Genomic DNA, 16,883 nt, shown 5'->3' on the forward strand with positions numbered 1-16,883 from the left:
GTAGTGCTCTAATGATAGCCACTTGTAGTTTTCGAGCCAAATATCACACTATCACACTTGAAATTCATCACGAATAACTTTTTTTCTGAAAAATTCTCACCAAAATGCTTTTATACGCTTGTAAACAATGTAATGAGCTATCAGTGGAATAATTTTAAACGCTGTCGGACGAGTGGCTTAGAAATGACAGAAGTCCGAAGTTGGTTCCAGTTTTTTCATCCCACCCTATATTTTTTTAATCTTAATATCTAGAATATATCTTTCAAGATTGGTAGTGCGTTTAAGACGATGTTGCAAGGTTGTTGCATACTTCTTCCAGTTTTGGTGGCCTTTTCTTTAATTTTTACCAAAAAAATAATTTTCCTGGACCTACATCTGCAACAATATCATCCTCCGTTAATAATGCCATATAAGACTTTCAATGCACTTTGATTTTCTTTTATTTAATTGGTTTTGTGTTATACGTTATCTAAAGCATCCGACATATTAGCTAATTTTCTTTTGCAATGTTATTGCTTCTTGATAATCCTTGAGTTTTCAATGATTTTTCAAATGTGAATGGTTGCATTTCCTGTCATTTGCTTCGAATTCGCTCACCGCTATGTTTTTTTTTTTTTGGTGTGTTCATCTTAACTTCCAATACATATGGCCTAGACTATTGTATATATTATATGTATGTGTGTTTACACACACTCAGCGAAAGATGTGGGTGTGTGTGAGTGCATTTTCCAAATGCTATGTGTGTCATGTCCATGGGTATGTGCATTTCTTTGCCAGATGTGCAGCAGCCAGCATGTGATGGCTGTTCGGTCGGTGGGTCGTTGATTATTTCAAGTGCACCACACCACGCCACGCCACACCGCACTGTACTACATCACTCTGTGTGTATGTGTGCGTGTGTTTTGAAGCGTTTACCAAGTACCATAGTCCTCATAGTCAAGCCTCATAGCCGCTGTCAAGTACCATTATATGAACACTTATTTTTCAAATGTCAGTCAGAGTCTTCGTTCGTTTTTCGACAAAAAAACATTCGTGATTGTCAGACGTTGTTTTTGTGGAATTCTAATTTAAAAGAGGTCGCATAATTTTAAAATTGACATATGAGAACTTTCTTTGTTAAAACTGAATAAAAGCAATGCGTACATTTTATTGCTCTTTTTGAAATTATGTTATATTTAATTAATTCTCAGCAAAAACTTCCATTACAAAGTAATGAGTTTCCTCAACATTTTCCTCAACTAACCCATTATTTTGACTAGGTATCTCAATAATCTATTAATAATTGTACAGTTTTAAAGTAAAAAATATGCGAGATACGTGAGTTAAATGACCCATTACCAGTAACGTCTGCACAGAAAGCGCTAGTCGGTTCAAGGCTCAGCATTAGCAAAGGAAGTTGAACATATGCTCTGTTCCTGCACCTTCCTGAATCTACTAGTTTTAAAATTGTTTTTCTATATCATAAAGGGAAAATCGGTTATCATAGTAAAAACTATTATAAAATTTAGAATTTAGAGTTTACAGTGAGTTCTACCCCCTATGGCAGAACATTGTCTGTATACAGGGTGAGATGAAAAAACTGCAATCAACATCAGAATGCTGTCATTTCTAAGACACTCGTCCGATAGATGTTAAAAATATTCCAGTGACAGCTCATTATATTGTTTACAAGCGCACAAAAGCATTTTTGCGAGATTTTTCCAGAAAAAATGCTATTCGAGATGGAATTCAAGCGTGATAGTGTGATTTCCTTATATTTGGCTGGTAAACCACAAGTGGCTATCGTTAGAGCAATCCAGCATTTAAATGTGAATAAATCTTTTGTGTCTCGTACCATCGCTCCGTACCGTGATACTGGTAGCGTAGTCCGACGTCAAGCAAAATGGCTCGTGAGCTGAACATATCGCAATATTCCATTTGGCAAATATTGAAAAATGAGCTCCGAAGAGAAAACATTCGTTGTCCAGCAGTTTGTCCGTGGTATCAGAATAAATGGCGAATATTATCGCGAAAATATTCTGGAGGGCGTTTAAAGCCTTGGGCACGCAAACATTTTGGATGCAGACCTTGGACTTTCCAACAGGACTCAGCACTGTCGCACTCAGCATGCGCCACACAAGAATGGTTACAAAATGAGGTTTGTCGCTTCATTTCCAGCGTACAATGGCAACCAAAATCTCCGTTTACCAAAAGAGCGGTTGGACTATTGTGTCTGGAGTATTTTGGAAAGCAAGGTTGGCCCAAAAAAAAGTGTCGATCACCTCAAGCAAGCGCTTCGCCGGGAATGCGTGTGACGGCTTTATTGGCCGTTTGAAGGCCATAATTCGTGCCAAAGGTGAACAATTCGAACAAATGTAAACTTATTCTAAAATTTGATGCTATATTCTTGCGTTCATTCAATAGCATTAAAAAAATGTAAAAATTATGGCGTTTGACTTTGTTTTTTTTATCTCACCCTGTATGTCCACGTTTTCCTATAGCTTCCCATATAACTGTACTCCTGATATTCGCCATTTTGAGAATATTGGCCACATTTTCTAGAGGACTTGGTTAAAATTCGATATTTGGTGTTCATAATGGTTTCGACCTCTTGTGGCAGAATATTGTCTATATGGGTTTATGCTTTTCTACAGCCCCATATAAGGATAGACACACTTTCCAACGGAACAGTTTAAAATTCTGCGTTTAGAGTTTGCAGTGTGTTCTACCACTCTAGGCAGAATATTGCCACATATGTACAGTTCGCATTTATTGCCCTATCCAGATGAAATTTTGCACAAATCATTTGTTTGGGCCAAGGATGAACCCTATTGCAATCGGAGATAATCGGTCAAAATTTAGATATAGCTCCCATATATATCTTCGTCCGATTTGCCTTTTATTTTGCACCAAACGTGTAATATCAGTACGAATTGTATGGAATTTTGCACGTACGATCAGATTGGACCTAAAAATAAGTATGCCAAATTTGATCGAAATCGGTTCAGATATAGCTATAGCTCCCATATATATTGTTCATCCGAATTGCTATTTTTGTCCTCCGCAGCAGTAATATGCACCCCGTAACAACAAAATTTTGGGGAAATATATTAGATACAGCTCAGAAATACATTTGCTAAATTTTATCGAGATCGGTTCAGATTTGGATATAGCTCCCATATATAACTTCGTCCGATTTACCTTTGATTGTGCACCAAACGTCTAATATTTGTCCAAATTGGATTGGCATTTACGACCGAATTGAGTCTAGAAGCTAGTATGTTAAATTTGGTGAAGATCGGTTGAGATATAGCTATAGCTCATATATATATATTGTTCATCCGATTTGTCATATATGTTACCCACAGCCGTAATATGCACTCCAACGAGTGCATTCCCACGATATTCAGGGAAATATATCAAATACAGCTCAGAAATATCTTTGCCAAATTTTATCGAGATCGGTTCCGATTTGGATATAGCTCCCATATATATTTTTATCCGAATTCAAATTAATTGTGCACCAAATGGGCAATACAAGTCCGAATTTAAAAGATACAAATGTTTCGGCATATTTAGTTCTTTGAACTTTCAATTATAATTATACTCATAGCGTGTATGATTGAATTCTCCCATAAAAACTTTTAATTGTTATGCGGAGCTCAACAAAATTAGAAAAGTGGTGTAGGGTATCATAAAGTCGGTACGTCCGACTTTAGGACTTTCTTTACTGGTTTTTACTTGTTTTAATAAACCTTTGCTTCTTGCATTTCAATATTTAATTTTTCTTTGAGTGCAGAAATAGCTAAATGTTGCTGTTCTTGTCCAAAATAAAAACAAAAAACAACAACAACATTGCATAAAGTGGCTTTTCAATGCCTTATAGCATTTTTGGCACGAAACTCAAAATGTTTAAGACATGTGAATTGTAGTGTGAACTTTTAAAGTGCATATCACAAAATTCAATTCAATTGTTCAACAGCTAGAAGTGCGAGAAGTTCGAGCAGAAGAATCTATTGATATTCATATTTTGTTGGTGGCTGCAGTCCTCGGCGCGTTTGTTATACACAACGGAATACAGATTTGAAATACATTTGGTGTCAGAGACACAGCATTACATAGACACACGTTTTGTTTTGGGACTGTCATCCTCCTGTTGGCCGAGCAAGATTTTTTTGGCAAAGTTTTTATCATATTTAAATGAAGAGGAGCTGAAATAATACAAACAAACAGAAACAATTGCCCAATCTTGGTTGATTGTCCAACACCACCCCCTCTCACCCTCTCTCCAGCTGAATGGGTGCGGTGGAGAAGGGGGGTCCTTTTGTCCTTCCGGGCTGTTGTATTTGTTGGCAATTGAATTGAAATTGTGATATCCCCAAGGATATTGCAAATAAAATGTTTGGATGATAAGAGGAGATGGAGAGAGAGAGAGAGTGTGTGAGACAAAATGAGAGAGGAAAGGTGGTGGGCCGGTTTGGCATGGTGTTGGGGGTTGATAGAATTGGTGAGGGGAGTACAGTGTGGCCTAAACAACAAACCACACCACACCACACCACTCTTGTTTGCTAGTGTACATACCCGACAACGTAGGATAACCGGTGTGTTTGTTGAATTTATCAAACTTTCGGAACACCCAACCCCTAAAAATCAAAAGTATGCTTTCACAGCGAGCGAACGCAATATTGACACCCACACATACACCCCCCACATACAAGTGTACATATATTAAACGTCAAGCCAACAAACATCTCACATAAGGACCTGAATGAAGTAAAACTGCACTGTAAAGAACAATACCAGCAAGGAAGCCGACGAAGAAACAATATTTTAAACGACAGCAGCACAATATCCCGAGCCAAAAAAGACAATGGTACAAGGAGAGACTTGCGAGAACAATAACAACAACAACAACAACAACGGGAAACAAACATTCACTGGCACACAGGAACTAAGGCAGAGAGACGAAAATAACATCAAAAAGCAAAAAAAAAAAAAAAAACAACAGCAATGTCTCATCACAGTCAACAACAACATCTGCTAATACTACTACAACTACTTCTACTACAGCGATAAAGAATCGAAAATAATGGCAATTTATCGAGAACACATTCATTGCCGAGATTTTGTGTTTGTTGTAGTTGTTTCTTGTGGGTACTTGGTCCTTCGTTGTGGCATTCAAGCGTCGTCGACAACAACAACGAGGTTATACTGAAAACAGTCGTACGACCAAACATTCGATTCGTCTTTGTCTTCTAACTATCCTTAGATGTCGACGTTGTCTTAAGGCCACATCCGCCTGAATAGAAACAAATGAATAACTGCACAACGATTTTCGTTTATGAAAGCCACAAAATAAAACAAAGTTAAAGGAAACTCTCTTTTATTGCATTTTTGCTAGCTACTACACCATAAAATAGAGGGCTTATTAAATTTGTCTCTCCTTTAATAACATCTCGAAATATTCTTTGGAGACCTCATAATATTTGTATATTCTTGATCACCATAGAACCCGATTTAAAGATACTCGTCTGATAATAAGATTGAAATGAAATGAATATAGAGAAAAAGTCTCGATTATTTTGTATAGAGCTCAGCAATTTGAAACAAGATTAAGTATTGATATTAAGAATGGGCTCAATCGGTTTACGTTTAGGCATGAACCTCCAGAATAGTGGTATTTTTAAGCAATCATAGGACCCACTGTGCCACCCAAAATGTAATTACAGGAACATCTAAGAAGATTATTAAAACAAGGCTAACATGTAAATACCTTCCACTATTTGGAAGGATGTTGCAAAATGTAAAAAAAATCGGTTACTAAGTCCTTTAAAATTATTAAAATTCCGTATATCGGGGTTGTACAATTTTATGGGAGCTGTATGGGAGCGTCGTCCTGTATTACTTTTGAGCTGTATTTGCCAGAGAACTACAAATACCAATTTTGTGATAATTCCGCTAAAAACGTGGTAAAAACCAAATAATATCAAATCACGGAAGGTATCACAATATGAGGGATATACGAGGATGTGGACCTTCATAGGGTTTTTTCTATCATAGGAAACTGTAACCATTACGAACTCCGAATATCAAATTGAAAACAATAACGAAAAATGAACATATTATATCTGCCGATACAGTTTTATGGGGTTTATACTAAAACGTGGACCTAAATAGCTCATTTTATACCCTCTACCACAGTATGGAGGGTATATTGTCATTCTTGTCATTCCGTGTGTAACACCTCGAAATATACACTTTAGACCCCACAAAGTATATACATATATTCTTGATCGGCATAAAATTCTATGTCCATTTAACGATGACCGTCCATATGTCTGTCTGTCCGATCGTCTGTGGAAATCGCTCTAGCTTCCGAACGAATTGAAGTAGGTTGATAAAATTTTACTCAAATGTTTGTTTCGTCTGCAGGACTTTTGCTATGGGTAATGTAGATCCATGTTTATTTATAGTCCCCATATAACTGTACCATATAACGGTATCTTTCACTATTCGGCATTTTTATGACTTTAGCGACATTATTTATCAGATCTTTTTCAAATTTCATATTTGAAGTTCGTAATGGGTACTATAGCCTATGATAGAAAATTTTCTATGTATGTCCATGTCTTCGTATAGCCCTCAAGTAACGATACCTTTCGTGTTCGATGTTTTGATGATTTCGGCGATACTATGCACCGGAATTGTTTCAAACTTCGTATTTGAAATTCGTAATTGGTACTGCCAGAAAATTGTCTATGCAGGTCCAGGTCTTTGTATAGCCCCTAAATATAGGTACCTCCCTATATTCGGCACTTTGAATTTCGATATGGCTGTGACAGAAGATTGCTTATGTGACTCCACGTCTTCGTATGGACCCCAACATAACGGTAACTCCCTGTATTCGGCACTTTTAAGAGTTTAATAGAATTTTTAATGGATTATATTTTTTATTTTCTTTTTTTTCAATTTTTTTAATCCAAATTTTCAAATCTCTTTCCAAATGATAGATGGTATTAAAAGTTAAGCCCGGCCGAACTTAAGGTGCAAGTACATAAAAAGCTTGAAGTCATGCCTAAGCATATTAATGTCAAATTATAATGAAAACGACGGCAGCATTTCAGTGCTGCTCTGTAATCCCTTTATGAAATGTCACAAAATATGCCTAGCCATGACTCCAAGCTTCTTAAGTACTTACACCTTTACTGCTTTTTAATTTGTCAATACCAATTTGCTTAATTGTTCATATAATACCCTGCAACACTATAATAGGGAGGAAAAGCACTTTGGGTCCAAACCCATTTTGGCCAATTTTGATAAATAATGCCATACAGTCCAGCAAAAATGTTAACTTTGGGTTTTTGACTGGTGATATTGTCGCTATATTAACGCCTTTTATCGTGCTGATAGGTATTCAAAACATTTCACATTTTACCCTTTTGCGAAGATCTTCAAAAACAATAGTTTTCTATACCGGCCCTAACCCAACCCCAATGCTTAATAAGACGACGGGTTTAGTATGGAGGTTATATTAAGTTTGTCATTCCGTTTGTAACATCCGAAAATACATTTTAGACCCTATTTTATGTCTGTCGGTCTGCAAAATCACTCTACTTTCCGAATAAAATTATGTAGTTTAATAAAATTTTACTCATATCAGTTTTAGATCTGCAAGGCTTTTCGTTTTGAAAATGGGCTATATAGACCACGATATTGGTCTTCGTACAGCCCGAATTCGCTGTGAATTCACAGTTTGGAAATATTTTTGCATAGAACTGTCTATTGAGGTCCAAGTTTTAGTATAGTTCTCATATAAATGAACCTGCAGATATTAGGTATTTTGGTATTTACAGTTCGTAATGGGTACTACTTTCTGTACAGATCAACGCCTTCTTATAGCCCTTCATATAAAAGTACCTCCTAATATTCGGTATTTTGTTGATTTAAGCTACATTTTTCAACGAAATTAACATAAACTTGGTATATTCGGTGTTTTTATGGTTGTAGTTGGATTTTTCAACAGAATTATTTCAAATTCAGAATTTGACGTTCGCAATGGACACTACTTCCCATGAAAGAAAATTATCTGCGTAGAGCTAGGTACATTTGTAACCCCCAAGTAAACTTAAACTTGAAATTTTACTGCAAATTTTTTTCCTACCCACAAGGTAGCCTAAATGCAAATTTTACTCATTCGATTGAAAAATATGTTCAAGACCCTCGAAATAGGTCAAATCAGGAGGTCAATTTATATGAGCGCAATTCGGAAACATTGAAATTGTTACCCTTTGTAGGTGAGGTATCAAAAGGGGTTTACAGATAATATCATCTTCACAACAGTTCTTGTGTTAGCAAAACTGTTTGTATGTGTTAGATCTCAAGAGAGTTGATGCTTATTTCGTCTCTTTGAGCGTTTTGTTTTTCAAAATCTGGAACCCTATGTAGGGGAGGTACCAGAAGAAATGGCCCGATCTCTACCATCTTTATAACAGATCTTGTGTTGATGGAAATATTGTGATCTACCAAGTCTGAATGTAATCTGATATTAATTTCGCGTTTTGTGAGCTTCATGGATATTAAAAATTTTGACTCTTTGTGGGGGAGGTACCAGAAGTAGTGGACCGATATATGCCATTTTTACAGCAATTCTTGTTTTAATAGAAATAATAGGATGTGTGAAATATGAAGAGAACTGGATGTGTTTTCGGATTTTATTATCGTTTTGGTTATTCAAAACTTGGACCCTTGGTGCGGGAGGTACAACCCACCTATTGATGATAGAAATATTGAGATGTGACAAGTTTGAATAGAATGGAATATTAAATTAGCTTTTTATGAACTTCTTGGATATTTAAAATTGTGACCCTTTGTGGGGGAGGTACCAGAAGGAGTAGACCGATTTATTCCATATTCACACCAGATCTTGGTTTTATAAAAATATTGTGATGGAATTCAAGCGTTGTAGTGCGATTTCTTTATATTTGGCAGGAAAACCACAAGTGGCTATCGTTAGAGCACTCCAGCATTTAAATGTAAATGTATCTCGTACCATCGCTCGTTACCGTGATACTGCGACTTGATCGAAACCGGCGTCGCAGTGGCCGAAAATGGCTCGTGAGCTGAACATATTGCAATATTCCATTTGGCAAATATTGAAAAATTAAAATTCCAAAATGTGCAAGTAATTACACGGCAACAGAAAGAAAATAGAGTTAAAATAGCTAAAGAGTTGCTTCGCTTGTCCAGCAGTTTGTAAACAAACAAAATGATCGTGTTTACTTGCCAAAGAGATCAGCTGAAAATTACTTGCCAAAGAGTTCAGCTGAGAATGTGCACCTTCGGTTGGTCACCAGAACTCAAGCGTCGGCCATGGTGATGGTGTGGGCCGCCATAACACCCGATGGTCGCTCTCCTCTTGTATTAAAAAAAAGATATAAATGCCGAATGTTATCGCGGAAATATTGTGGAGGGTGTATTAAAGCCTTGGGCACACAAACATTTTGGACGCAAACCTTGTACATTCTAATAGGACTCAGCACCATCGCACTAAGCACGCGCCACCCAAGAAAAGTTCCAAATTAGGTTCCTCGCTTCATTTCCAGCGCACAATGACCACCAAATTTTGGAAAGCAAGGTTGAAACTAAAAAATTCCAAACTGTCAATCACCTCAAGCAAATGCTTCGCCGGGAATGGGCCAAAATAGCGCAGTGCAACATGTGACGGTTTCATTGGCTGTTTGAAGGCCATAATTCGTGCCACAGGTGACAAATTCGAACAAATCTAAACATATTCTAAAATTTGATGCTATTTTCAACATTTTTTGCTTTTATTCAATAAAATTTAAAATGTTATGTCGTGTGACTTTGTTGCAGCTTTTTTATCTCACCCTGTATACCTTCTCTAGCCATATGGCTGAGGGTATAAAACTGTGGCTAATATATAAAATATACTTGAAATCGGATTATACCTTACATGGCCTATACCAAAACGGTATAGACCGACATGATCTATATTTTGTACAAAAGATTCTTTATGTAACCCATTGGTCAGAATCAAGTTTGAGAGCTCTATCTTAAATTTTACGAACTGTATGCTAGATATTTAAGGAACTTTGTGTATGGTTAAGGCTGTATACAATGGATCCTAAAAAAGTTTGCTCTGGGAACAAAAAACTCTTTTGGGATTTTAATCTATTAACCGAATACTGCCAATTCCACTTGGAATTATCCAGCCCCAACAATTTAAAAAATTTAACAATTAAAAACTCGTTGTTTTATATAAGCTATTTGTTAACACATAAAATCTTTTTTTTATTTATTTACAGATCTAAAACATATCAATACACTGGACTTTATCTAAAAAAACAACATTAATTCTAAAGAAACCGAGTGTCAATAACACATTTAAAAACAAACTTAAAAAAAGGATATAAAATAAATTTAAGAATAAAAAAAAATTCCATACAAATAGTATAACAATAATGATGATGGCCAAATCCAATATAAATAAAATTATATATCAGCATTATAATCAGGAGAAACAGCAGCATCAGCAACAACAACAAATGCGATTACCAAGTGACAAACAATTCAGCATTGACCATTAATTACAGCTTCAAATAAATAGGCGAAAATAAAAACAAAAATAAACAACAAAAGAGAAATTTGAAATCGAAAAAAAAATCCATACAAATAAATTGAAATAAAATATTTGATACACACTCCCACACATATGCACACGCTCACACAAACAACGATGACAGTTACAGTGATAGTGGTAAAATAAATTATAAAACTATTTCCGGTTCGCGACAACATTGACAGCAGACAAACATTTGATTGCAATCATTGCGTTGCTGCTGTAGTTGTATTTTTTTCGGTATATGTGTGACCAAGTCCATTTTATATCTAAAATACCAATCAACCAGTAGTTTAGGTGGTTACGCACACCCCAACACCCACAAACCAATAAACGAGGCGAACGTAACATCGGGTGTTTACCGTCATAACCGAGTGTCATTACTGTTTGAATGTGTTAAATGTAACGGTTATTTTTACAGTTAATCAAAACCAATTCCAAAGAAACCGAAACAAAAAAAAAAAAAAACAAAAAAAAAAACTGTGCTAATAAAGTCAAACGACCAAACCATCCAATAAAGGAATAATCGCGTTAACTACAACAAAAATAACAAATAAAAAACAAAAACGTTGAACCGATTAAAAAATCATTGGAAGAATCCTCCTCATTCCTTTTCACCACGCAGCAAAAGTCAACTGTGAATAGAGAAGAAAAGGCATAATACAAAAACAACAACAATAACAAAATACAAAAAATAATAAAAAGCAAAAAACAAAACGAAAACCGTGATTCCTATCTAGATTGGCCTCTTTTGTGTGGGGCACTCGCTTACACCTTCATTTGGTGTTAACACGCTCACGCTGTAGTATTTTTTCTGTCGGTGCGTTTTTTTCCGATTCGTGTCGTGTTGCTGTAAAACACGGCATTAAAGTCACAATTTTGGGTTAAAATCTATAAAAATCGTTACAATTGAATTTGTCAGTGTGTTTGTGTGTTCGTGCAACCATTTCTTCCGTGGAATATAACCATCGCAACGGCATTTAAAAAACAAAGAAAACAAAAAAGCAAGAAGAACAACAACTAAAAGTATTTTGGATTAAAGTTCGCGTTTCGGATTTTAATATTCACAAAAATAATAAAAACAATAAACCAACAGCACCAACACCAATACAACAACAGCCAAGTTCCATTCATTGATGAACCATCAGTGATTATTTTGGCATTGTTGTTGTTTACATCATCGTCATCAGAGTCAACGTCAGCGCCGACGTCAAACTAAACGGCCAATTATAGCCAGATACCCCCCATTAACATCAAGCGAATTTTTATCATCACAATGGAGCGTAAACATATCTGTATACTCACCCTATTTTTGGGTCTCTTGATTTTCAAATTGAACATTTTCACCGTTACCGGCGATCAGGACGAGGACATTCCCCACAACGAGTAAGTATTGTTTTGTGGTATTCTTGTAATGGTATTTGTTGGGGTGGGCTTCACAATTACATTCGCATGAAATGACATTATTCGTAGCAGATAAAACATTCACCTTAGTGTAGAGATGCGAATTAATTTATTGAAACATTTATAACGAATTTGGTCCCTCAGCCACCTCAGGTTTTCGACAGTTTTGTCGAATACCTCATAACCTGTATAAAATGTAGAAAAATTTTAAAACGTCTTACACTTCTCAAATGTTGTTACAACGATGATAGTTTACTCGGGTAAATCTTTTAAATCTGCAAAGTTAGATCAGATAGCTTAGAACCTGAGGCTGGATTTTAATACTATGAAAATATGAAATGAAAAAAAAAAATCTTATAAAAAATGTTCGTTTGACATTTGTCGCCTTTATTTAAGCTTGACAAATATTCATCACGGTGTTTTTGTCAAAAATTCCGATTACTTTGCTAGGTTTACGACTTTTTTGACATAGCTTTGAAACGTCGGAAAAGTATAGCATATACACCACGATTTCTGAACTGCCATCTATTGTCACCGCCCGATTTTGCGGAAGCTTCATTTTTTCCTAGACTTCTTCCAATTAATTTGGCTGATTTCAGGCATTCCGAATTAAAAATACCCAAAAAATTATAACTATAAGTTGTTGATGATGATGCTACCCTACAAAATTTCCGAAGATGCATGAGTCGAATAACCCATTAAGGGGCAACATAAATGAAGAACCTTCTAATATTAATAGTACCTTAAAAATTTGTTATTCCTTAAAATATCGATAATAAAAGCACTTACTTTCCATATTACCAAGCAATAAGTAACATAGAGCCGTAATGTGCGAGTCCTATTACAAAGCCAATGCTTGTGTGTTTGAGCCAATGGTTGTGAGAATTGATGTAGATGTAAACGTAAAACAGTCCTTAATATCCGATGCACCGTGTATAGTATTTTTAACATCAAATCAAAAGGTTGCAAGTTCAATACCAGCTGAGCCGTCGGAATTACAACAAATAAAAAAGCTGTAAGTCCGGCCGGGCCGAACTTTGAATACCCTCCACCATTTGGAACTAATTGGACAATTTTCAAAAAAAAAAAACGTTAAAAATTTTGGTAAAATTTTAAAAATACCAAATGTAGCTGTTATATTTGGGTCTATACGACGACATGGACCTGCATAGGTGAAATTTGTCATAAGCCACTACAATATTCAAATGCGAAACTTAAAAAAAATCGGTAGTAATGTGGGTAAAATCATCAAAATACAGAATATCGGGAGGTACCGTTATATGGGGATATACGAAGACGTGGACCTGCACAGATAATTTTCTGTCTTAGGCAGTAGTATTCATTACGAACTTCAAATACCAAATTTAAAACAATTCCGGTGAATAATGTCGCTATAACCATCTAAATACCGAATATCGGGAGGTACCGTTATATGGGGGCTATACCAAAACGTGGACTTACATGGCCCATTTTCAATACCGAAAAATCCTGCAGACATACGTTTGAGTAAAATTTTATCAATCTACTTCACTTCATTCGGAACCTAGAGTGATTTCCACAGACGGACGGACATCGCTAAATCGACATACAAATTTTTTGCTGATCAAGAATATATATACTTTGTGGGGTCTAAAAGGTATATTTCGAGGTGTTACAAACGGAATGAGAAACTTAATATACCTTCCATACCATGGTGGAGGGTATAAAAACAAACAGTGACCTCAGTATCAAATTTCAGGATTCAAGGTCTATCCATTCACTCAACGGCAAATTTATTACCATTTAGTACTTTTCGAAGAATCATAGTACGCATTCCTATATCCAACTCTTTTTACCAAAATTATTTTGCAATAGTGGCCTTCATATCAAACTTCAGAATTCCAGCTGTGTCCTAAGAGTCAATCCCAAATTTATTACCATTATTTTCGTACAGTTTTACTACGAATGTCCAAAACCAAATTCTTACCACCCTATACACCAGTAGTGACCTCGACACCAAATTTAAGAATTCCATCTCTATACCAACACCCAAAGGCACGTTTTGTGACATTTTTTACTTTAAATACATTCATAGTACGAATTTCCAAAACCACCTCCTTCTCTTAACTACAGGCACCAATAGTGAGTTCCATATCACATTTCAGGGTTTCAGCTATATTCCTTCACACACATAGCATATAGCACACATTTCCAAAACCACCTTCATATCTCAATTCAAGATAGCAACAGAAACCGAAATATCAAATTTCCAGCCCTATCCCTGCTCCCAACCAAATTTACCAAATTTAGTAACACATAATACTTTCTTACAAAACGTATTTCCGAACCACGTCAAATCTCGAACACAGATACCATTTGTAATCTAAATATCAAATTTCAGAATGTTGTTTCTATTCCTTCACCTAATACCAAATATAGTGCCATTCAGTACTGTTCGTGCAATTATAGTATACATTTCCGAATTGTTCCAAATATAGTACTAGAACAAAACCACATCTTTATCACAAACCAACCAGCAACAGGTACCCCGATACAAAAGTTAAAAATTCCAGCTTCTCTTTTAATCAAACTGTTCCAAATGTTGTGTCATGTAGTACAATTCGAGCACTTAGTACATATATCCCAAACCACCCTCATGTATCAAACTTTCTTCCCAACCTTGATTGAAGTGTCAAGTTTTTAGCTCTGTCCGTTGAAATAATACCAAATGTTACCATTTTTGAACTTTTCGTAACCTTTAAGTTCGAATTTCTGAAAACGCTTCGATGCATCTACACTTCACTTATATAGTGCATTCCAAATTTCAGAATTCTAGCTCAATCCATTTGGCTAGAGCTAAAAACTTGACATTTGGAATGGAAATAAAGTTTGAGGAGTAGAGTCGATGAAAGGAAGTGTGTACTCATGTATATGAAAAGTACTAAATGGTACTGAATTTGGTACAATTTTGATTGGGGTAAACCGATAGAGCTGAAACTCTGAAATTCAGGTATGTTGGTAGTTTTGGAAATTTGTACTTATGTTTACTAAATGGTACTAAATTTGGAACAATTTTAATTTTGAAATGAAATTTGAAAATATGATTTGTATTGGACTGTATGATATATGTAGTTATGAAAATTTGTACTTTAGTGTAATAAATTTGGTACAATTTGGATTTGGGTGAACCGATAGCGCTAAAATCCTGAAATTTGGAATTAAGATTACTCTTGGAGTGTAGGATTGGATAATGTAGGAAGTTTTGGAAATTCGTACTTATCTGTAGTATAGGCACTAAATTTAAAACAAATTGAAATTGTGATGAACCGATAGATGTACCAAACCAATAGATGCAATCGAAAGGTGCACCAAAGGGTTATTGGAAATTCGAACTTTAAATTCAGAAAATGTTTTAAAATTTGGTACGTCTATCATACTCTCTCTAGTGGTACAATTTGGTATTATGTGAACTGATAACTCTACAAACTTCAAATTTTGTATGAGAATTAAGGTTAGAAAATAATTTTGATATATGAAGGTGGTTTTGGAAGTCGCTGTTCATGTGTAGCCAGGACATATGGAGGTGGTTTCGAAAATGTGTACTATAATTGTACGAAAAATACTGAATCGTACTATATTTGGTATTGGGTGAAGGGATAGATATAAAATTAGAAAAGATGATATTTAAATTACTGATGGTATTTGCGTTTGAGATTTGGTGGTGGTTTGGAAATGTGTTTGCACGAAAAGTACGAAGTGGTACCGAATTTAGTATTGGGTGAAAGGGTTAAGGCTTGAATCCTCAAAATTTAGTATTAAGACCTCTGTTGGTACCAAGAATTGAGATATGTAGGTAGTTTTGGAAATGTACGAAAATATCGAATTTAAAGATCTGAAATCCTGAAATTTTATATATATTTATCTGTTTCGTGTCTGTGGTTAAGATATGGAGGTGGCTTTAGAACTGTAAGTGGCGCTAAATTGGTTATTACTTCTGTGGTAGAGCTGGAATCCTCACATTTCATATTGAGGTCTCTGTTGGTATCTGGGATTGAGACATGGAGGTGGTTTTGGAAATATGTCCTCTAGTTGTACGAAAAGAACTGAATAGTACTAAATTTGGCTTTAGGTGAAGGGATAAGCTAAAAAAGTACCATAATTATGCGAAATGTACTATATAGTACTATATCTAAAATCTTAATTTTTAATGTAGATTTTTCGCCGACGAAGTAGCGGGCACTTGCTAATCTTCTATATCTATAAAAGAGGAAAATGTTTGTATGTTTGTTTGTTTGTTTGTAATTTATGAACTCGAAAACCGCTGAATAGATTTTCCTGAAAATTTCCATATATACTGCAACATCGCCTGAAAGTAACATAGGCTACATACATTTTTGAATTTCCACATGGAACTGGAGATATAGCATAAGAATCGGAGGTACCTCCCAAAAATTTAGATTTTATATGCACATATATATTGATTGGTTGAAGATACAGTCTCCAAATTTGGAATACGTAACGGAATTTGGAACAATAATAAGTTTACCAAATTATATTGTAATCGGTTCAGATTTGGATATAGCCCCCATATATATTTTCGACCGATTTCGTTTATTTGATGCCTCAAACACAATATGAATGTTCGATTCCAATGAAATTTGGAATGTGTGACGGGATTTAATCCGAAAATAAATTTGTCAAATTATATTGAAATCGGTTCACATTTGGATATAGCTCTCATATATATTTTCGACCGATTTCATGTATTTGATGCACCGAACACGCTATGTATCTCTAATTTCAATGAAATTTGGAATGTGTAGCGGAAATTAAAACAAATATACATTTGTAAAATTATTTTAAAATCGGTTCAGATTTGGAT

General features: G+C 35.3%; 1 protein-coding gene across 1 annotated transcript in view; it reads left to right on the top strand.

Moving 5' to 3' along the window:
* LOC101893182 (voltage-dependent calcium channel subunit alpha-2/delta-3) overlaps window positions 1-16,883 on the top strand; it is a 151,376-nt gene that overhangs the window by 11,067 nt on the left and 123,426 nt on the right. The window contains exon 2 of the mRNA XM_020034954.2: window positions 10,305-12,004. Within this exon, the coding sequence (XP_019890513.1) occupies window positions 11,895-12,004 (110 nt within the window). The 5' untranslated portion in view covers window positions 10,305-11,894. The remainder of the gene's footprint in view (window positions 1-10,304; window positions 12,005-16,883) is intronic.

This window comes from Musca domestica, unplaced genomic scaffold (assembly GCF_030504385.1).
Source record: "Musca domestica strain aabys unplaced genomic scaffold, Musca_domestica.polishedcontigs.V.1.1 7, whole genome shotgun sequence".
Classification (NCBI taxonomy): domain Eukaryota; kingdom Metazoa; phylum Arthropoda; class Insecta; order Diptera; family Muscidae; genus Musca; species Musca domestica.